At 41.6% G+C, this 22,833-nt stretch overlaps 1 protein-coding gene across 1 annotated transcript in view; it reads left to right on the forward strand.

The window, feature by feature from the left end:
• The window catches only part of CCDC125 (coiled-coil domain containing 125), a 35,178-nt gene extending 13,322 nt beyond the window's left edge, over nucleotides 1-21,856 (forward strand). Inside the window, exons 4-12 of the mRNA XM_006169523.3 lie at nucleotides 480-566; nucleotides 4,804-4,881; nucleotides 7,644-7,729; nucleotides 9,024-9,106; nucleotides 10,482-10,597; nucleotides 13,404-13,511; nucleotides 15,953-16,127; nucleotides 20,053-20,183; nucleotides 21,090-21,856. Of these exons, the coding sequence (XP_006169585.1) occupies nucleotides 480-566; nucleotides 4,804-4,881; nucleotides 7,644-7,729; nucleotides 9,024-9,106; nucleotides 10,482-10,597; nucleotides 13,404-13,511; nucleotides 15,953-16,127; nucleotides 20,053-20,183; nucleotides 21,090-21,389 (1,164 nt within the window). The 3' untranslated portion in view covers nucleotides 21,390-21,856. The remainder of the gene's footprint in view (nucleotides 1-479; nucleotides 567-4,803; nucleotides 4,882-7,643; nucleotides 7,730-9,023; nucleotides 9,107-10,481; nucleotides 10,598-13,403; nucleotides 13,512-15,952; nucleotides 16,128-20,052; nucleotides 20,184-21,089) is intronic.
• Nucleotides 21,857-22,833: the final 977 nt, after the last annotated feature.

Raw genomic sequence — 22,833 nt, forward strand, 5'->3', positions numbered from 1 at the left:
CCTACCTTGACTCCCTATATAGGGAACTTAACTTATGTAAACAAATGGAATGCTTAATTTGGGGATACATATATATTTCATAATAATTAGCTGAGTCTCAGCCAGTAACAGCAGCTGAGCTTTAGCTGTAGGTGGCCAATTAAACAGCCCATGCCTAAAAGAGGCAGATGCTGCTCTGTAACCAATCAGGCAGATTTGGAAATCTGTCTTTGCTCTATTAAACTCTATTAAATTTAATTTGCTTGAATTTATTTTTTGCTTTAACAAATCTGCAAAGATCCCATTTCCAAATAAGGTCATATTCACTGTATGGATATTAGGACTTGAACACGTCTTTTTGAGGTACACAGTTCAACTCACAGCAGCTACTATAGTTATGTAGATGGATGCATGTTTAGTTTATATGGCCTAAAGACTTTTTAAAAAAGTTAACTAGAGGACCTGCATTTACTAGAGACTAATTTTATTTGTGCCCTCAGGAGGTAGAAGTTCTAAAAACTGAACTTGAAGCATCTCAAAGACAACTTCAGGGTAAAGAGGAAGCATTGAAAATTCTTCAAAGCATGGTAAGAAATTTTTTTAAAAACTTTTATCATTTATACATTCCAACAATAAGTGATATAGTTTGAAATTTTCTTATTTTAAGGAATTATTTATTTTATTTAACTAATTTATTTTTAATTTGACCACAGAAAGACACAGAGAGAGAGAAAGAGAATGAGAAAGCAAGCTGCCATGTCCGGCCTGCGGTCGGCCAGCTGTATGGGAGTCCAGTGCCTTAACCACCATGCCACCTGCCAGTCCCTAGTTTGAGCTTTTAAAAAAAAAACCAACAATACTTAATATTTTCACTTTTAGGTATGGATTTTTAAAACAGCTTTGTAATTTATATGCCATGGCTTTTTTTAGGCATATGGTACAATTTATTTTTACTAAGTTCTGAGTTCTATCACCACGGTCTAATTTGAGAATATTTCCAGCACCCAGAAGAAGGAACCTGTGCCCCTTAAACAGTCATTGCTCATTCCCATCCCCTGCTTCAGACAACCACTAATATAATTCCTGTCTTATAGATTCGTCTTTTCTGTGTTATATACATACAATCATATAATATGTGATTGGATTTTTTCAGTTAGTATTTCTTTTTTATCTATTTATTTGTTCTGATTTTCAAGCCACTGGGTCTGGGACTTGAACCTTGGTTGACCATATGGGAATCCAGTGCCTTATGCCTTAACCACCATGCCAACTGTTGGCCCCTCAGTAATTTTTTTTTAAGAGAAATTTTTGCTATAGGGAGCATGTGCTTGCTGGAGAGACAGAGAACTAGAAAGCAAGAAATCACCTCCGCAGGGGGATGGCCATGCCACAATCCCTTCTCCTTCATTCTCCTCTCAGGATCTTGGGTATGCATACATGCATGCTTGAAGTGAGTTTTTTGTTGTGTTTTTGTTTTTGTTTTTGTCTATTTATTTGTTTTTGTTCTATGGTGTGAGTTTTAAGTTTCCAGGCCCAGGACTCGAACCATGGTTGACTATGTGTGAGTCCAGCAACGTAACTGTTACGCCATCTGCTGGTCCTGGCCCCTCAGTATTTTTGAGGTTCATGTGTTATAGCATATATCAGTACTTTCTTCATTTTTATTGCCAAGTAATATTCCATACTACATTTGTTTCTTGTTTTATTTTTTAATTTTCAGATGGCGTTGCACTCATCAGAGAGACAGAGAGAGTAGGGAGGAGAAAGCATCCCTCTCAATGGGGTGTAGTCACACAATCTCTTCTTCACCTCTCTATCCTGTTAGGATTTTAGACATGAATACACACATGGCTGGCATGTTTTTCAAGCCACTGGGGACAAGATTCAAACTGCAGTCAGCCATGTGGATCAGGCTCCCTTAACAACGAGTTCTAGGGCTGGCACCATATGGCATTTTGCTTATCCATTCACCAGCAGATGGACAGTTGTGTTGTTTCTGCTTTTTGACCATGACATATAAAACTACTGTGAATGTTATCTTTGTGTCAAAAAGTCATTTATGTCATTGAGAAAGAACCAAACCAAGATCTGACTTTTGAACTATCAAACTCTCCACAAAAGTTGTCACTGTGAAATTCTCAAGTTTATTTTCTCTTGTCTTAAGAATGTGAACAGGACCAGCCCCATAGCCTGCTGATTAAGGAGCTAGACCCCACATGGCCAACCACATGATTTGAATCCCTGCTTCAGTGTCTTGAAAAACACTGGGCAACATTACAACCAACCAATTTTTTTTTTTTTTAGAGGTTTTTGCTATAGGGCCTGTGCGCTCACCAGACAGAGAGAGACAGAGAGACAGAAAGCGAGAAATCTCCCCCCGAGGGGTGTTTTCCACTAGAAGTTTTATAGTTTGAGGTCTTAGGTTCAGATCTTTGATCTATTTTGAGTTGTTTCTTTTTAATGCTGAAAGATGGGAATCCAGTTTCATCTTTCTGTAAGTAGATACCCAGTTTTTCCAACACCATTTGCTAAAGTGGTTTTCCTTTTCCCACTGGAATGACTGGTATCCTTTGTCAAAAATTGGTTGGCTGTGGGACTAGCAGTTAGCATAATGGCTGTGTCGCTGGGCTCCCATGTAGTTGACTGCGGTTCGAGTCCTGGACCTGGTGACTTAAATTCATGCTGGGCGTGTGTGCATGTGTGCCCAGTAGAGACGAAGGGATTGTGGTGTGGTCACCCCCCCTGGGGGGGGTGATTTCTCACTTTGTCTCTCTCTGTCTTTTTGGTGAGTACACGTGCCCTATAGCAAAAACCTCTCCAAAAAAAGAAAAAAAAATCTTGACACATGTTCTTAGAATAGAAGCTTAATAAATGACCTGGGCTGACTTGTAGCCTAGTAGTTATGAGAGCAGATCCCCACGGCCAGCTACATCCCAGCCTTGAGGGCTTAAGAAACATGCTGACTGGGAACAAGTTAGCATAATGGCTATGTTGCTGGACTCCCACATAGTCAACCGCAGTTCACGTCCCTGACCCAGTGGCTTAAAACTCACACTGGGCGTGTGTGCACACGTGCCCAAGATCCCAAGAGGAGGGTTCCTCAAAGACCTACAAATAGAGCTACCATATAATCCAGAATCTCAGAATACTCAGTCAGAAAAGCGCTTGCACATCAGTGTTTATTGCAGCATTATTCATGATTGTTAAGACATGGAACCAACCCAAATGTCCACAAACAGATGAATGGACTGAAAAAGAATACTATTAGAATACTATTCAGCCATAGCAAACAAGACACTGGCATTTGATAGAAAGTGGTCAAATATGAAAGATTTACTGCTGAGTGAAGCAAGCCAGACTATGAAGGAAAGATATTGCATGTCTCCACTTATACCACTGTCTGCACTCTATGGTGGAGACTAAAAGATTGGAGGACATAAAAACAGTGAAAATAGTTATGGACATTGGAGACAGTGTGAAAAGACCATGGGAAAAGGGAAGAGTATAGGGAAGGAAATCAGGGAGAAAAAATAGACAAAATATTTGTGGGACACAGAGGTGGTTTATTACCTTTATTACATATGATAACATGTATAGCATTCTTTTTTTTTTTTTTTACATGTATAGTATTCTTAACTGGACTGGTCTGAGATGTATTTCATGTTTGGTAAATTCTCTTTACAAGTCAAATGATGTATAGAAATTGAATGTTTAAAAAAATTATAAGAATGATAAAAATTAAAGAATAATAAAGAAAAAAAGAAAAAACATTGAGCATATGTACATACGTGCCCCAAATCCTGACAGGTTAGAGAAATGAATAAGAGATTTCAGTGTGACCACATCCTGTTGAGTGCTTTCTCTCTCTTTTTCTCTTTGTTTTTCTCTGGGGAGAGCACATGCCCTCTGGCAAATTAAAAAAACAAACAAACAAACAAAAAACCCAAAAAACGTGAACTTCACCATGTGTCTAAGAGAGATTAGAAATTTAATGTAGGGGCCAGCAGGTGGCATAGCGATTTTGTTGTAGAACTCCCACATGACCAATCATGGTGAGTCCCAGATCTGGTGGTTTGAAAATCACACCAGGTGTTGTGTGTGTATGCCCAAGATCTCAGGAGAATGGAGGGGAGGAAAAGGGATTACAGTGTGGCTATCCCTCCAGGGGGTAATTTCTCACTTTCTCTTTCACTGTCTCTGTCTCCCTGTCTCTGTGGTGGGCATATGTGCCCTGAGGCAAAAACCTCTTTAAAGAAAAAATAAAAAGAGGCCAGCAGATGGCACAATAATTACGTCACTGGACACCCACATAGCTGATCGTGATTGAGTCCCAGACCCAGTGGCTTAAAACTCATGCCGGGCATGTGTGTGTGTGCCTAAAATCCTGAGAGGAGAATGGAGGAGAAGGGATTGCAGTGTGGCATCCTCTGGGGGGTGATTTATCACTTTCTGTCTCTCTAGCAAGTGCATGTGCCCTATAGCAAAAACTTCTCTTGGGAACCAGCAGTTGGTGTAATGGCTATGTCGCTGGACTCCCATGTAGTAGACCACGGTTCGCATCCTGGGCCCGGTGGCTTAAAACTCACGCCAGGCGCGTGTGCGTGCGTGCCCAAGATCCCGAGAGGAGAATGGAGGAGAAGGGATTGCGGCGTGACCATCCCCCCTCGGGGGTGATTTCTCGCTTTCTGTCTCTATGTCTCTGTCTGTCTGTCTGGCGAGCGCACGCGTCCTATAGCAAAAACCTCTCAAAAAAAAAAGGAAAAAAATTCTCTTAAAAAAGAAAGAAATTTAATTGATTCTGATGCTATTTTAAATTTTTTTTAGGCAATACTTGACAAAGCCACAAGTCATACCCAAGCTGTACTTCAAAAAACTGTGGAACAAAAGAGATCCTTGGAGAAGGTATTTGCCACTTTTAGAATAGACTTGTTCAATCCAGTAAGCTCCTAGTAGAATTTCCTTAAGTTGACTATACTACTGGATATGTCATTTGTGCATGCCTTCTGGTAGCTGTGCTTTATTTTCTGATGGTCTTCCCTTTTGGAATGTGAAAGCTAGAATAGATTGTCATATGCACAATGAATTAAGGTTTTTAGTTTTCTTTTTTTTAATTGCTATAGGAGGGCCAGCAGATGATATAATGGTTATGTCACTGGACTTCCACAGGGCTAACTGTGGTTTGAGTTCCAGACCCAGTGGCTTGAAATCACTGGGTGTGTTTGCATGTGTGCCCAAGATCCTGAGAGAAGAATGAAGGAGAAGGACTTGCGGCATGGTCATCATCTATCAGGAGTGGTTTCTTGCTTTCCCTTTCTTTTTTAAAGAATTATTTTATTTAACTTTATTTATTTATTTATTTATTTATTTTATATTAATTTGATCAGAGAGGGAAGTGAGAAAGCAAGCTGCCAGGTCTGGGACTCAAAGCCTGTTCCATCATGTGGGAGTCCAGCACCTTAACCACCATGCCACCTGCCAGACCTTTTCACATTCCCTTTCACTGTATCTGTCTCTCTCTCTCTGATGAGTACACATGACCTAAGGCAAAAAAAAAAAAAAAATCCTCTAAAAATAAATAATAATAAAATTTGCTTGGACCAGCAGATGGCATAATGGTTACCTTGCTGAACTCTCATGTAGTCAACTGTGGTTCAAGTCCTGGGTCCAGTGGCTTAAACTCACGCTGGGCACATGTGTGTCCATGGTCAAAATCCCAAGAGGAGAACAGAGAAGGGAATGTGGTGTGGCCATCCCCCCTGGGGGATGATTTCTTGCTTTTTGTCTCTGTCTCTTTCTGTCTTTCTGGCAAGTGCATATGCCCTATAACAAAAATCTCTCTTAAAAATTTTTTTTTGCGGGACCAGCAGTTAGCGTAATGGCTATGTCGCTGGACTCCCACGTAGTCGACCGCGGTTCGAGTCCCGGACCTGGTGGCAAAAAAGTGGCTTAAACTCACGCCGGGCGCGTGTGCGTACGTGCCCAAGATCCCGAGAGGAGAATGGAGGAGAAGGGATTGCGGCATGGCCATCCCCCCTGGGGGGTGATTTCCTGCTTTCTATCTCTCTGTCTCTCTCTGTCTGTCTGGCGAGCGCACGCGCCCTATAGCAAAAAACCTCTCACCAAAAAAAAAAAAAATTTTTTTTTTGCTATAGAATGCATGTGCTTAATGGAGAGAGTCATAGAGAGAGCTGGGAGAGGGTGAGAAACACCCCCTCAGGGGAGTGGCCCTGCCCTAATCCCTTCCCCTCCATTCTCCTCTCAGGATTTTAGACATCCATATACACAGACCCAGTGTTTTCCAAGCCACCAGGTCTGGGACTTGAAGCATGCAGTTGGTTTTTTTTTGCTATAGAATGCATGTGCTTAATGGAGAGAGTCATAGAGAGAGCTGGGAGAGGGTGAGAAACACCCCCTCAGGGGAGTGGCCCTGCCCTAATCCCTTCCCCTCCATTCTCCTCTCAGGATTTTAGACATCCATATACACAGACCCAGTGTTTTCCAAGCCACCAGGTCTGGGACTTGAAGCATGCAGTTGGCCATGTGGGATCCAACCACCATAACCACCACACTAATAACTGGCTTAGGTTTCCTTTTTGTTTTTTAATTGCCCAATTTTTTTTTTTTTTGAGAGATTTTTACTATGGGGCGTGTGTGATCGCTGGAGAGACAGAGAGAGACAGAAAGCGAGAAATCACCACGCTGCAATCTCCTCTCCTCCAGTCTCTTTTTGGAATTTTGGGCACACACGCACACGCACATGCACTCGGCATGAGTTTTAAGCCGCCAGTTCCAGGACTTGAACCATGGTTGACTATGTGGGAGTCTTGCAACGGAACTGTTACACCATCTGGTGGTATCTAATTTTCCCATTTTACACCAACTGCTGGTCCCTAGTTTTCCCATTTTAAAGTAGTAGATCTAACAAACTGATACTGATTTTTCTTCTTTTTTTCTTTTTTTTACTTTTTTTTTTTTTTAAGTGTTTTGCTATGGCACATATGCACTCACCAGAGAGAGACAGAGAGAGGGAGGATGGCTCACAGGGATGCCCATACCACAGGCCCTTCTCCATTCTCCGCTCAGGATTTTGAGCATGTGCACATACGTGCCTGGTGTCATTTTCCAGCTACTGGGTCCAGAACTTGAACTGCTTACTCGGCTCTATGGGGGCACCTAAACTGCCACACTACCTGCTGCCCCCCTTTTATGCTTCTGCTTGCCTGGCAGGGCCTGCTTCTTTCTAACCATCTCATCCTCACTATAATAGTAGTCAGGAGTCACCCTGGAGGGTCATGGACCCGTGCCTGTTAGGCCTCCCTGGATGAGGCCACCTGGGTTAAGATTTCCAGGAGTGAATCTTGCCCGTGGTGTCCACGTGGGGTTGGGGTGGGCACTGAGAAATCTGGGGTCAGCCCAGCGAATTTTAAAGCTAAACAATGGGAAGTCTTTTCTATAGTAAATGAGCTTTGGTAAGTTTTCTGAGGGCTAAGGAAGTGTGTTCTATGTGATTATAAATGTCATGGACTTATTTCGAGCAATAGTTCATTTTTCTCTTTAAAGTAATTTCTGTTAAATGATTAAATTATTTATTTCAGCTATTGACAATGTCCTGAAATGCTTTATTTGCAATGCTTTTTCACGAAAATGCTATTTTCCTTCTCCAGGAAATAAATGCCCTGCAGTGGGAAATAGAATTTGATCAGAGTAGATTTAAAAATATAGAAGAATCTTGGACCCAAAAATATGACAGGTTTGTCTTTATTTTATAATTTTCTTTGAAAATCTTAAAAATGTGTGTACTTCAGATGTAACTTAGACTTTTCTCTTCTTTGAGCTGGCTGTATTATAAAACTCATATTGCTTATCCACTTACCAATTCCAAAATTTCCTGTTATTGTTAATTACATTTTCTTAAGAGAGATTTTTCCCTAGACGGCATGTGTGCTTGCCAGAGAGACAGAGACAGAGAGACAGAAAGCAAGAAATCACCCCCTGGGAGGATAGCCACACTGCATTCCCTTCTATTCCATTCTCCTCTTGGAATCTTAGGCACCCACGCACCCGGCTTGAATTTTAAGCTGCTGGGTCCAGGACTTGAACTGTGGTCAACTATGTGGGCGTCCAGTGATGTAACCATTACACCCTCTGCTGGTTCCTATCTTTTTTAAAAAAAAAAATTTAAAAAGCATGAAGTTGATGTTCAAATAGCTGTGTTGAAATCAAACTTTAGTAAAGAGAATGGGTTTACAGAATGGAGGCCTTGGGCCAGAAGGTGGTGCAGAGGTTAAGGCTCTGGAACCCACATGGCTGCGTATGTGGTCTGAGTCTCGGACTTTGTGACTTGAAAAGTCACACTGGGAGTGTGTCCAGGTGTTCCCAGAATCCCAAGACAAGGCTGGAAGAGAAGGGATTGCGGTATGGCCATCTCTCCTTGGGGTTGATTTCTCACTTTCCTAATCCCTCTCTCTCTGGCAAGTACACATGCCCTATAGCAAAAACTAAAGAAAAAAGGATGCCTCATTACTATATACTTCTGGTTCTGATTATTTTAAAAGTAAATATACAGAAGGGTTAAGAATATATTTGATAGGGGTCAGCAAGTGGCGTTGTGCTTAAGACATTGGATTTCCACATGGCTGACCCTGCTTTGAGTTTTGGACCTCAGAGCCTTGAAAATCACGTGGGGTGGATGTACATGCACAAAATCCTGAGAGGAGAATAGATGAGAAGGTGTTGCAGTGTGGCCATTCCCCCAAGAGGCGATTTCTCACTTTTCTTTTCTCTGTCTTTCTAGCAAGTGCACGTGCTCTATGGCAAAAAATAAATAAATAAATAAATAAATAAATAAAAATAAATAAATAACAGAAGAATATGTTCTAAATCTTACCATACTTTTAAAGTTATTTTTATTTTTTGACACATAAATTCTAGACATTTTGAAGTAGGAAAAGAGGTTTTTGTGTTTTAATTATGGAAATAAAAATGTTCTCACTCATCATGAAAGTGTTAATGTTTTAGTTATTTGAAGGGTATTTTTTTTCCAGACTAAACTGTGAAAACTCAATTCTTAAAGAGAATTTGAAACTGAAAACAGAAGAAATTAAAATGCTAAAGTCTGAAAATGCAGGTAAGTAAAGAGTTGTATTTTGATGATTCTTTAAAAATACTATTTTAAGAAAAAAAAAATAAAAACTATGTTAAGGACCAGCGTATAGCCTGGTGGTTAAAGAGCTGGGTCCCACATGGCTGACTGTGTGGTTTGAATCCTAGACCCACTGGCTTGAAAAACACACCAGGAGCATGTGCATGTGTGCCCAAAATCCCCAAAGGAGGGAGAGATGGAGTAGAAGCAATTGTGGTGTGGCTATTCCCCATGGACTGGGGTCAGGGGGATCTTTTCTCTGTTGCTTTCTCCTTTTCTCTCATTCTCTGTCTCTCTCCTGGGAGCTCATGCACCTGCTGGAAAAACAAGAAGCGGTGGCTTAAAGGGGACAAAAAAAAGCTCTAAATGAAGTCCTAAGGCTAGGAGCGGTAGTTTATGTTGCATAATAATTGAACTATGTACACACCTCTGAGATCTGCTTCTAGGCACCTGATGGAGCTATCTCCTGTGTTAGATTCGTTCAGGACAAGGCTACTCTGACCGACCAGAACCCCTTCTCTTTTTCCTCCTACTCCACCCTGCAAGTGAGAGAGGAAATGAGGTAGTAGGACCCTTTTTGTCTAAATGCTTAGTATGAGAGACTCTCGTGAATATTTTAACTAGGGACCAGCAGTTAGCGTAATGGCTATGTCACTGAACTCCCATGTAGTTGACCACGGTTCGAGTCCCGGACCCGGTGGCTTAAACTCAAGCTGGGCGCGTGTGTGTGCATGCCCAGGATCCCAAGAGGAGAATGGAGGAGAAGGGATTGCAGCGTGGCCATCCCCCTGGGGGTTGATTTCTCGCTTTCTATCTCTCTGTCTCTCTCTGTCTTTCTAGCGAGCGCACGCACCCTATAGCAAAAACCTCTGTAAAAAAATTTAATAGAAAACTCTGGTAAAATTTGGATAGCTGACCTAATTGACATAAATATAATATATGAGGTCTGTCTCACCACCTGGCCATCACTATTCATGAAGTCTCTGAATACTTTGCCTTTACATGTTCCCTTTTTGAAAATCCTACGTTTCTGAGAGCGAAAAAGTTCCAGACTTAGACTGCAAAGTGAAGACATTTCCACATTAAAATAACAACTTAATGGGACCTGCAGTTGGCATAATGGCTGGACTCCCATGTAGTCGACCATGGTTCGAGTCCCGGACCCGGTGGCTTAAACTCACGCCGGGTGCATGTGTGTGTGTGCCCAAGATCTCGAGAGGAGAATGGAGAGGGGATTGCGGCATGGCCATCCCCCCGGGGGTGATTTCCTGCTTTCTGTCTCTCTGTCCCTGTCTTTCTGGCGAGCCCTATAGCAACAGGTTATGTGAGGCCTAAAACTTTCTTATATGGCTTTTCCTAGTTTTGAATGAACAGTATTTGGAGGTCCTCACCATGCTCGATATCAAGCAACAGAAGATGGCCCAGGAGAACTTGCATCACCATAAAAGTGACTTTGCAGAGGTTTCAGGTCTCGAGGTAGGTAAGCAAGTATGAAAGCTGGATGGGAAAGGAATGTTCTGCTTTCCTGCCCTGTTACCCTTTGGTACACATTCTTTTTTTTTTTTTTTTTTTTGCTTTTCCCCTTTGGTACACTTTTTTTTTTTTTTTTTTTTTAGAGGTTTTCGCTACAGGGCGCATGTGCTCGCCAGACAGACAGAGAGAGACATAGAGACAGAAAGGGAGAAATCACCCCCCAGGGGGGATGGTCACGCCACAATCCCTTCTCCTCCTTTCTCCTCTCGGGATACTGGGCACGCACGCACATGCGCCAGGTGTGAGTTCTAAGCCACCGGGTCCGGGACGCGAACCGTGGTCGACTACGTGGGAATCCAGCGACATAGCCATTACACTAACTGCTGGTTCCCCCCTTTGGTACACATCCTAAGACAGCATCATACTTGGCAATTTGAGACTCAGAGTGCGAGGACCATGGGTTTACCAGGTCTGTTCTTCTAGCCTTGCCGTTACCATGCCCTTACGTGTGTCATCCTTGGACATTAGGGAATGTATGGCCACTTCCTATCCCTTTTTATTTTTTATATTTACAGAAGCTATGTTCATACCACCTCACAACTGGGTAGGGACTTAGAGTTTCAGAGTACTTTCACACATGTTATTTTACCTGATCTTCACAGTAGTCTAATGAAGGCTATGTAACAGGGATTATTCCTATTTTAGAGAGTTCCAAATTAAAGGCCAGGTGCATTCAGTTACTTTCCCAAGGTCAATGTGGGTGAACCGGGTTCAGAGTACAGATCTGCTGATGCATTGCTAACAGCTTGCTGGGTGTGTAATGTCTTACGCTGTAGGAGTTTGGCTAGTAAGGTAAAATGGGTTCTGGAATTCATATGAAAAAAGTGTAACAGTGAAGTAGGGGCAGCCACTTACTCATTGTAGAACTTCAAAAGCAGTAGTTCATAATAACACAAAATACTTCTATATAAGCCTGAAGCTCACACTTTCCTGCCTCAGCCTCCCCAGGTCACTGGGATTGCAGGTGCACATCTCACACTCAGCCGTTAGGTTAGGCGAAGAATGGAGCCCGGCTTCCCGTGTGGTTCCATCATACCATGCACAGCAGTGCACACACTGTGACTGGGCTCTACTTTCTTCATTATGATCTTTAGTCAGGTTTTGAGGAGCCAAGGCTGCAGGTAATTCCAGAACAGTGGATCAGCCAAATATTTTAGAATGTATGGCATGGGGACCCACAGGTGGCATGGTGGTTAAGGTGTTAGACTCCCACATAGCCAACTGTGGTTTGAGTCTTGGACCTGGCAGCTTGATAATCATGCTGGGCACGTGTGCATGCATGCATCCAATCCCAGGAGGAGAATGGAGGGAGAGGGATTGCGGTGTGGCCATCCCCTCTAGAAGGTGATTTCTCACTTTCCTTCTCTCTGTTTCTGTTTCTCTCCAGCAAGCACACCTGCCCTGTGATAAAAACCTTAAAGAAAAAAAAAAAAGAAGAATGAATGCATGATTACAGGGTGTATTAATTTTTTAGCAGTGGAAGAATGGTTATTTTCCTCATTGACAATTTTTTTCTTTTTTTAAAAAAATAACTATTTATTTAATTTTATTTATTCATTCATTTTATTTTAATTTAACCAGAGAGAGACACAGAGAGAGAGAGGGAAAGTGAGAAAGCAACCCCCCAGGTCCAGGACTCGAACCATGGTCGGCCATATGGGAGTGTCCAGAGCCTTAACCACCATACCACCCTCTGGTCTCCCTCACTGACAAATTTTTTTTTTTTTTTTGCTATAGGGCAAGTGCGCTCGCCAGACAGAGAGAGACAAAGAGACAGAAAGCGAGAAGTCAGCCCCCAGGGGGGATGGCAACGCCGTAGTCCCTTCTCCTCTATTCTATTCTCAGGATCTTGGGCATGCACACACACGTGTCCAGCCTGAGTTTCAAGCCACTGGGTTCCGGACGTGAACCGTGGTCGACTACGTGGGAGTCCAGCGACATAGCCATTACAGTAACTGCTGGTCCCCCTCATTGACAAATTTTTTTAAATCTTTTTTTTTTTTTTTTGTATGCCCTTGTTTTTACTAGAAGGTGCATACACTCACCAGTGTGTGCCCAAGATCCCGACAGGAAAATGGAGGAGAAGGGATTGTGGCATGGCCATCCACCCCCCCAGGGAGGTGATTTCTTGCATTCCGTCTCTCTCTCTCTCTGTCTCTTTGGTGGGCACATGTGTCCTATAGCAAAAACCTCTCAAAAAAAAAAAAAAAAAAAAGGAATGTCAGAGTTTTCCTCTTTGGTAGGCTCAATTCCTGCCATGAACTCAGAATATAGGAGGCCAATGCCAAGATGTAAGCTTTTAGGTGAAAAGAAGGAACATAGATGTTTTTGAAGCTTTGTTCTAGGTAATGGCATTCTTTTTCATGTGTGGTTAATCTCTACTTGGATTCTAAAATCCTGTTCTCAGCTTTCTTATTTTTTTCTTAGAGATTTTTGCGATAGGGTGCATGTGCTTGCCAGAGAAACAGAAAATGATAAATCACCCCCAGGGAGGATGGACACACTACAGTCCCTTCTCCTCTATTCTCTTCTTGGGATTTTGGGCTGTGGGTCCAGGACTTGAACAATAATCAACTATGTGGGAGTCCAGTAAAATAACCATTATTCCATCTGCTGGTTCCTTCTGTTTTTCTTAATTTTCCTTCAGTGTCTTTGGATTAGATGCTTGAATAGTGGTGTACATGCCACTTTGTGTACAGCTAAAGCCCTGTCTTACTTAATAATGGGAGTAATGCTTTTGGATTTAAAGCTTGCAGTCCTCGGAACCTGCCTTTGTCACGGTCCTGGAGGGAGCCCCTGTTCTTGTGCCAAAATGGCAGCATCTGCTCGGAAACTGCTTCTTCAGCTCAAACAAGAGGTATGGCACGTTACCACACAGCAAACACTTTGGTTTTGTTTCTCTTTTAGACTAAATGGAAGTACCTGCAATAATTAACTTCATTTTTAGTAGTCATTGGCTATGGAATTTATGCTTAGTTTTATATAATAATATGAATTTGTTAGCTACAAATAATACTTGGCATGGTATTTAAAGCTATATGAAGTCCTTTGCCAAAATTGGTAGTTAATGCTTGCTAAATTCATATTTTTCTCACTATTCATGGTTCCCAAATTACGACAGAATGGAAGAAAAAGTTGCATTGATGATTAAGATCAGTAGGATCAAAATTTACTCCATGGAATAGAATACTACTCGGCCATAAAAAACAAGGCCCTAGAATTTGATAGAAAGTGGACAAATATGGAAGATTTGTTGCTGAGTGAAGCAAGTCAGGCTATGAAAGAGAGACATTGTATGTCTCCACTTAACATATACTGAGTGTCCGCACTCTATGGTAGAGACTGAAAGACTGGAGGACATTCAAGCATTAAAAGTTGTTATGGACACTAGAGATAAAGTGGAAAGAGGGCGGGAAAAGGGGGATAGTGTAAGGAAAGGGAAATTTGGGGAAAAAATAGAGAGATAAGACATTTGTGGGACACAGATATCGTTTATTATCTGTTAATGAGGATGTGTATAGTATTCTCGACTGGGCTGGACTGAGGTATTATAACACGCTGGATAGTCTCCTTACAATCTAAATGATGTATATAGTGATTGAATGTATAAATAATAATAATAATAAAATAAAAATAAATAAAAATGTAAAAAATAAAATAATTTTTGGGGGGGGAGAGATTTTTTTGCTATAGGGCGCATGTGCTTGCCAGACAGACAGACAGACAGAGACAGAAAGACAGAAAGTGAGAAATGGCCATGCTGCAATCCCTTCTCCTCCATTCTCCTTTCAGGATCTTCGGCATGCACGCACACATGCCCGGTGTGAGTTTTAAGCCACCGGGTCAGGGACACGAACTGCGGTCGACTACATGGGAGTCCAGCGACATAGCCATTACGCTAACCGCTGGTCCCCAAAATAAATTAATTTTAAAGAAGTAAATAAATAATTCTTTTTAAAAGAGTTTAAAAAGGAAAAAACAAAACAAAACAAAACAAAAAACAAACAAACAAAAAGCAGTAGGATCAGCAATACTGAGTGATGGGAAGTCCCAAAATATGGAACTCCTTTGAAAAGCAGCCAGATGCAGTATATGAAACCTTGGTACCAGCCAGACCTAGCTTTGCATCTTAGTTAGTGCCATCACATACTAGCTGTGTGGCTTTGGGCAGGATAAGCCTCAGTTTAGTCATCTGTTATTCAGAGAGTAGTAATAGCCTTGGAAGGTTGTAAGAAACAGACATATAATGTTTAGCATAATGCCATGCAGCTGCCAGGCATTTAGTCAAACCATATCTGTCATCGTAATTGAACTTCAATTACAAATATAGTACTTCAACCATAATTCTAAAAATGTATTTTTAAATTGAAGATAATGGAATTTAAAGTCTTTTTTAAAATTAAACTTTATTTATTTGTTTACTTATTTATTTTAATTTGATCAGAAAGGGACAGAGTGAGAGAGGGAGAGGGAGAGAGAGAGAGAGAAAGCAAGCTGCTAGGTCTGGGACGCAAATTGCTGTCAGCCATGTGGGAGTCCAGCACCCTTTTACCACCATGCCACTTGCTGGCCCTTACTTTAACAATTTTTAAGAAAAGCGTAAGATTGGGACCAACAGATGGTGTAATGCCTACATCGCTAGACTCCTACATAGTTAACCATGGTTCGAGTCCTGGACCCGGTGGCTTAAACTCATGCTGGGCGCATGTGTGTGCATGCGTATGTGTGTGCGTGCTCAAGATCCTGAGAGGAGAATGGAAGAGAAGAGATTGTGGTGTGGCCATTACCCCCCCACCCCCGGAGGGTGATTTTTCACTTTCTGTTTCTCTGCCTCTATCTTTCTGCGCCCTATAGTAAAAATCTCTCCAAAAAAAAAAGGCATAAGATTATCTTGATCAGAATCAAGGTCAGCTTTGGGAAGTGTTCAAAAAGTGGTATTCACAGTTATTCTAAGTGATATTATCTGGACCAGCCCAAGGTCAGTGAAATGGAGATACTGGCATCCTCCCTTCTCTCCTGCCAGGCCCTTCCACCTGGGATTTGGGCAGAATATACAAGGCCTGCCTGTCAGGGATAGAGAGATCCAAGAGTTGGCTTAGCCGGCAGTCTAGATCCGAGTGGGCTGCTTCTGCGGAGACGGATCAGCAAGTGCAGATTAGTCCAAGCAGACAAAGTAGATCAGAGACAGGCGGTAGACCCCTGCTAGTGGGGAGCCTGCCTTTACTACTCTGGTTCACCATTCAGGGAAATTGTCCCAGTTTTGCTTCTGACACATTCCATACTTTCTTTCAAAACCAGTTGAAAATTTTGGAGAAGAATAAGGAAGAAGCTTACATAATGGCGGATGCATTCAGAATTGCATTTGAGCAACAATTAATGAGGAAAAATGACCAGGCACTAAGATTGACACAGATGGATAAAGTATGTAAAAAAGCAACAAAACAGATAAATTGGAAGCACCTTAAAGAGGATGGTAACTATGAACTATAATGGCATAATTAAGTGTAATTTTAATTGTTATTTGGTTGAAATCAAAGTAGATAAAGTGTGTTTAATACACTGTGCGAAAATATCATTGTAATTTCACATACAGTTGTGATTTATTTAAACATTTAGTAGCTCTGAAGAAAAAGAGTCTTTTGGTATTACTTGCACATGAGCTAGTCACTGGAATCAACAAATCTACAAAATAATGAGACTCTCTTTTCACATATTCTTATATTTCATTTAAACAAGACCGTGTTTGGTGGAAAATATTTATGAAAGAAGTGCCAGGTGCTTAAAGAGTAACTGCCAAAAGGAAGTAATATTGAAAGTGATATTTCTTTTGAAAAATAGAATTATTTATTTAATTTTATTTATTATTATTGTTATTTTAAAATTTTTTCTATAGGGCATGTGCACTCACCAGAGAGAGACAGAGAGAGATAGAGGAAAAGTGAGAATGCAAGCCCTAGGTCTGAGACTTGAACCATGGTCTGCTATGTGGGAGTCTAGCACCTCAACCACCATGCCACCTGCTGGCCCAAAAGTGACATCTCAACCCAACATTAAATGTATCTAGGTAATTAAACTCTATTGAAATGTGTTCTTCTGTAAGAGACATTTAGAGGTAGCGGAAAAATTTTAACATCACCAAATTAATAAAACAGTCATAAAAACAGGCTGGCCATGTGTGTGTGTGTCCAGAAGCCTGAGAGGAGAATGGAAGAGAAGGGATTGCTGTGTGTTTGTCTTCCTGGAGGATGATTCCTCACTTTCCCTTTCTGTCTCTGGTGAGCACAAGTGCCCTATAGCAAACCTAAAACACACACACACACAAGTTTAGGTTTAAGTTTTGGTTCATGAGCCTATCAACAGTTCATGGCTTTGTTTGAGTATTGTATTAGTTTATATAAAATATAAAATATATAAAAGTGGCATGTGAGAAAAAAATTACAATTAAAGTAAATCTTTCAGTATAAGCAAAATAGCTGTTATTTTTATGAAATTGTAGTTTCTCTAAGTAGTCATTATCAATTTGCATTTACCAGTATTCAATAGAATTCATATTTTTCAGGGCTGGCTTGCAGCCTGGTGGTTGAGGGAGCCAGATCCATCTAGACAACCAACCTTCAAATCTCAATCCCAGCAGCTTGAAAAAATATGCTAAATGGATATGAGTGCCTGCCCCAAATCTCAGCAGGATGGGAAGATGAAGGAGAAAGGATTATGGCATGGCCATGCCCCACTGGGGGGCACTTGCTCTCTCTCCTTTTCTGTCTCTCTCTTTATGGTGAGTCTGAGTACCCTCTGGCAGCAAATGAAAAAAAAAAACAACTAATTGATTCAGTGAAAATGGTAATTAAATTATAATTTGAAGCCTCTTATCAGTCAAGATAGATTAAAGTTTATAGAAGTTTAACTATTTTTCTTTTTTTGGAGAAGTTTTTGCTATAGGGCACGTGAGCTCGCCAGAAAGAGAGAGACAGACAGAGAGACAGAAAGCGAGGAATCACCCCCCAGGGGGGATGGCCACACCGCAATCCCTTCTCCTCCATTCTCCTCTCAGGATCTTGGGCACACATGCATACGCGCCCAGTGTGAGTTTAAGCCACTGGGTCCGGGACTCGAACTGTGGCTGACTACATGGGAGTCCAGTGACATAGCCATTACACTAACTTTTTGTTTTTGTTTAACATTTTTGTTTGTTTGTTTAACATTTTTTTTTGACAGATTTTTTTTTGCTATATGGTGTGTGTGCTTGCCAGAGAGACAGAGAAATAGAAAGCAACAAATCACCCCCAGAGGATGTGGCCATGCTACAGTCCTTTCTCCTCCATTCTCTTCCTGGGATTTTGGGCACACACACACGTGTCCAGTGTGAGTTTCAAGCCCCGAGGTCCAGGACATAAGCTGTGGTCGACCATGTGGGAGTCTAGCACCATAACCACTACACCATGTGCTGCCCCTATTTTATTACTATTTTTCATTCTTAGAAGGCGTATGTACTTGTCAGAGAGAGAGAGGAAGAGAGGAATGGAGAAAGCACTTTAATCCCTTTCTCCATTCCTCCAACTTGTCAGGATTGGGGACACTCATGTACATGTGTCCAGTGTACTTTCCAAACCACCAGGGCTGCTATTCAAATCACAGTTGGTCATGCGGGATCCAGCTCCCTTAACTGCTAAGCTATAGGGCTGGCCCACCATTGGTGATTAACTCAATCTTTGGGTCCCCTCCCATCCTTGGACATTGAGGAGTGGGGCTGAAAGTTACAGTCCTCTAATCTGATTGGTCTCCCTGGCAGCCAGCCCCCATTCTGTAGATATCCTAGAATCCACAAAGACCTCATTAGAACAAAAGATGCCCCTATTATCTAGGAAATTCCAAGGGATTTAGGATTCTATGTCACAAGCTTCTATCACTCAGGGAATTACAAAGGAATCTTAGGAATCTGTGATAGGAAATGGGGTTAAAACAGAATATTCTCCTAGCACCCCTTTCTTTTTTAAAAAATATTTATTTAATTTTATTTATTCATTCATTCATTTAATTTGACCAGAGAGAAAATGAGAAAGCAAGCTGCCAGGTCTGGGACTCAAACCCTGGTCAGCCATGTGGGAGTGTCCAGCACCTTAACCACCACGCACCTGCTGGTCCCTCCTAGCACCCCTTTCTTTTCTTTTTTTTTTTTTAAAGAATTATCTAACTTTATTTATTCATTCATTCATTTAATTTGACCAGAGAGAAAATGAGAAAGCAAGCTGCCAGGTCTGGGACTCAAACCCTGGTCAGCCATGTGGGAGTGTCAGGTGCCTTAACCACCACACCACCTGCTAGTCCCCATCCTAGCACCCCTTTCTACAAGCATTTTAGGAGCTTTGTGTCTGGAACTGTGTTCTTTTACTGGGAGTAGAGACCAGATATGTGTGTGTGTGTGTGTGGTGTGTGTGTGTGTGTGTGTATATATATTTATCTTGTATAACAGTATCATGCTCAGCTATTGACAAACTTGAGGAATTTTTTCACAGAATACGTGATTCTAAAAGGTGTATCTCCCAATCTTTGTGTCTCAATAATTATGGAACTGGAAGCAGAATTTAAAATAAGTGATTAATTTCTTTTCTTTTCTTTTAATTTTGTGAGGGCACACATGCTCACTGGAAACAGAGAGAGAGGGATGGAGGGAGTAAGAAAGCACCCTCATGGGGGATGATCACGCTGTGGTCCCTTCTCTCTCTTCCTCCTGTCAGGATTTTGGGCACACATACATGTGGGCCTGGCCTAATTTTCAAGCCACCGGGTCTGGGACTCTAACCATGCTCTTGGCCATGTGGGATCCAGCCACTTCAAGCACCTTGCCACTGGCTGGTCATACCCTCATTTTAGAGATGAAAGACAGAAAGCTCAGAAAGCTCATCCATGGTCATATAGTTAGAAGTGGCTTAATGAGGACTCCAGTTCAGGTCTTTCTGGCTAGAAAGCAGTCTGCATTGTTCAGAGGCTTCTGTGGCCTGCAGTAGTTTGTTGGGTCTTCATACTGTTTTCAAATAATGGACTAGTGGCTGACATTGAATATTCAAAGATTTCACATACATACCTGGATTTTTTGGCTGCTTGTGTGGACTGTGAGGACCCGGTGACGTTGACCGTGTTCTGATTCAGCCGCCAGCGGACAGAGCACAGCCTCGTTTCTCCCAGTTGCCCTCGTGCCTGCTTTCCCAGGCCTGCTTCTGAAGTCCATGCTCTTCCCGTTACGTTGTGCTGCCTGACACGCTGGCCCGGAGGGCTCCTGAGAGCATGCCCTCCCTCCAGAATGAGTTAGGAATGAACTCGCCTTGGCTCATAGTTCTTTTACTGGAAGTACATCAGTGAGTGTGATTTTGTCTCAGCTGGATTTCCATGTTCTGTTTTAGGATTCCAATCTCAAAGACATAAGAAGACCTTAGGGCAGAAACTGTTGAGTATGCTCCCTTCAGAAAACAGTCCTCAGAGGCCTGAAGACCAGGATAATCCTCAAGAAGTCCTTAAAATGCTAATAGATTTGGTTAGTATATTTGCTTTCTTTTGCTAGAGTTTGTGGTTAAGCTAGTCTGCTTGTTTCCTAGAATTCAGCTCTCTGTTCTTGCCTTTTACACCCTTTTCCCAGTTGGGGTACAGCCTCCAAATTCAGGAACTTCAACTTCTTAAACTCTCTGAATGCTCTTTCTACTTCTATCCATGTTTAAAGCGCCACCTGTGAAGAGAGGGGACTCCTGTAATTAATGCCAGCTAGCTCCACCATCTGCATTTATATGTACAGTTCTTGCCAAGGCCATCTGCTTATTCAGGCATTTTTAAAATTATTTTTTTAATGAATTTTATTTAGTAGTATTATTACTATTTTTCAACTTGCTGCAGGACACATGTGCTCACCACAGACAGAGAGAGAGAGAGAGAGAGAGAGGGAAAGTGAGAAAGCAAGCTGCCAGGTCCAGGACTTGAACCATGGTCAGCTATGTTGGAGTCCAGTGCCCCAATTACCACACTACATGCAGGCCCCAAATTCAGGCATTTTAAAAGCATTAAGGTGCTCCTCACACTTCACATCGTTTACTCATTGCCATACCCTGAAGTCAGGCCTGTAACTCCATTCCATGGGTGACTGGATTAAACTAGACACTGGGAGACACATTATATGGAATGCTTATCTCCAAAGAGTATTAACCTTATTTACATATCAATATATAAAAAATTGTATCTATAAATAACTGTAACATTATTTTAGAAATAAATAAAACCCTCAATAACAGGTAGCATAATGGTCGGGAATCAGCTCATAATTAATTTATTCATATTGATTAACTTAAGGGATTTAAGGTTCACTATTTTGATAAAAGTACTACAATACTCTTTCCTCTGAATATATTTGGCAATTTATTGACTGGTACATTTTTCATTTCCGTTCATGCAGTTGAATGATAAAGAAGAAGCTTTGGCTCATCAGAGAAAAGTTAGTTATATGCTTGCTCGGGCGCTGGAAGATAAAGACACTGCCTCAAAAGACAGTAAAGAGAAAAATGTTCTGAGAGAGAATTTACCATTGGAAAACCCCTGGCATAAAACTTCAGAAATTTCTGTTCTTCAAGATCCTATACATTCAGGCATCCAAATGTTTAATTCCAGGGGCTGTGTTTGTTCAATCCAGACTGATCCAAACTGCACAAGAACTCTTAAAAGATCCCGTTCTCTGCCTTCAAGCATTATCTTTTGAAGATAAGCCAGTTAAAATAGAACTGAGAGGTGTTTGTATGAAGACATTTTTAAAAAAAGGTTTTGTAAATGTTGTTATGTCTTGAGAAGTTATATATTTTTCTGCTATTTCTACATTTTAGGACTCGGCTTTAATCAAACTTCTCCATTTTCTACTAGAAATTTATTCTGCACTGACGTGTTAGTAATAAATGATCTTACTGGGGGCAGTCAGAAGCGCAGCAGTAAAGTGCAATGCTCTGGGAGGCAGTCCCATATGGGGAGGCTCCGAGTTCAAGTCCGAGGACCTCCCTGAGTACCCCGGGCACCTGCATGCTCATGGGCCAGGGCAGGCTGAAGGCATCAGCACTCTATCGAGGATGTTATAATGACTTCTCTCTCTCTTGCTCATGGAAGAAATAATACTTTAAAAACATTACATTATTATATTTTATGAAGTTTTCGGTATTACCAACATGTTAAAAATAAGAAAATGGGGCCAGGGCCCATAGGTGATGTGATGGTTAAGGGCACTGGACCCATACATGGTGGACCACAGTTCGAGTCCTGGACCTAGCCACTTGCTTTCTCATTTTCTTTCTTTCTCACCCTGTCCCTCTCTTGTCAAATTAAAATAAATAGATAAATAAAGTTAAATGCTTTTTTTTTTCTTTTTGGAAAGGTTTTTGCTATAGGGCGTGTGCACTCACTAGAAAGAGACAGACAAAGCGAGAAATCACCCCCCCAGGGGGGATGGCCATGCTGCAATCCCTTCTCCTCCGTTCTCCTCTCGGGATCTTGGGCATGCATGCACACATGCCTGGTGTGAGTTTAAGCCACAGGGTCCGGGCCTCCAACCGCGGTCAACTACGTGGGAGCCCAACAATGTAACCATTACACCATCTGCTGGCCCCTAAATAATTCTAAAAAAAAAAAAAAGAAAAAGAAAAATGGAGCTAGGGTGGCATGGTGTGGTAAGGGCATCTGAATCCCACATGGTCAAGTGTGCAGTTCAAGTCCCAGAACTGACTGCTTGGAAAATATGCCAAGTCCATGTGCATGTGTGCTCAAAATCCTGAGAGGAAAATGGAGAAGGAATGGGCCTTGGCTATCCCCCTGTGGGGTGATTCCTCACTTTCCCTCTCTCTGATGAGTGCAGGTAATCTACAGGAAAAAAACTAAAAAGAAAAAAAAAGATGTTTTTGAAAAACAGTTAATTATTTACTTAGATTTACTAAAGGGTTTTCCCTAAAAAATTCTAAAAAAAAAAAAAAAGAAAAAGAAAAATGGAGCTAGGGTGGCATGGTGTGGTAAGGGCATCTGAATCCCACATGGTCAAGTGTGCAGTTCAAGTCCCAGAACTGACTGCTTGGAAAATATGCCAAGTCCATGTGCATGTGTGCTCAAAATCCTGAGAGGAAAATGGAGAAGGAATGGGCCTTGGCTATCCCCCTGTGGGGTGATTC

Source organism: Tupaia chinensis, unplaced genomic scaffold (assembly GCF_000334495.1).
Source record: "Tupaia chinensis unplaced genomic scaffold, TupChi_1.0 Scaffold147123_1, whole genome shotgun sequence".
In the NCBI taxonomy this organism is placed as follows: Eukaryota; Metazoa; Chordata; class Mammalia; order Scandentia; family Tupaiidae; genus Tupaia; species Tupaia belangeri.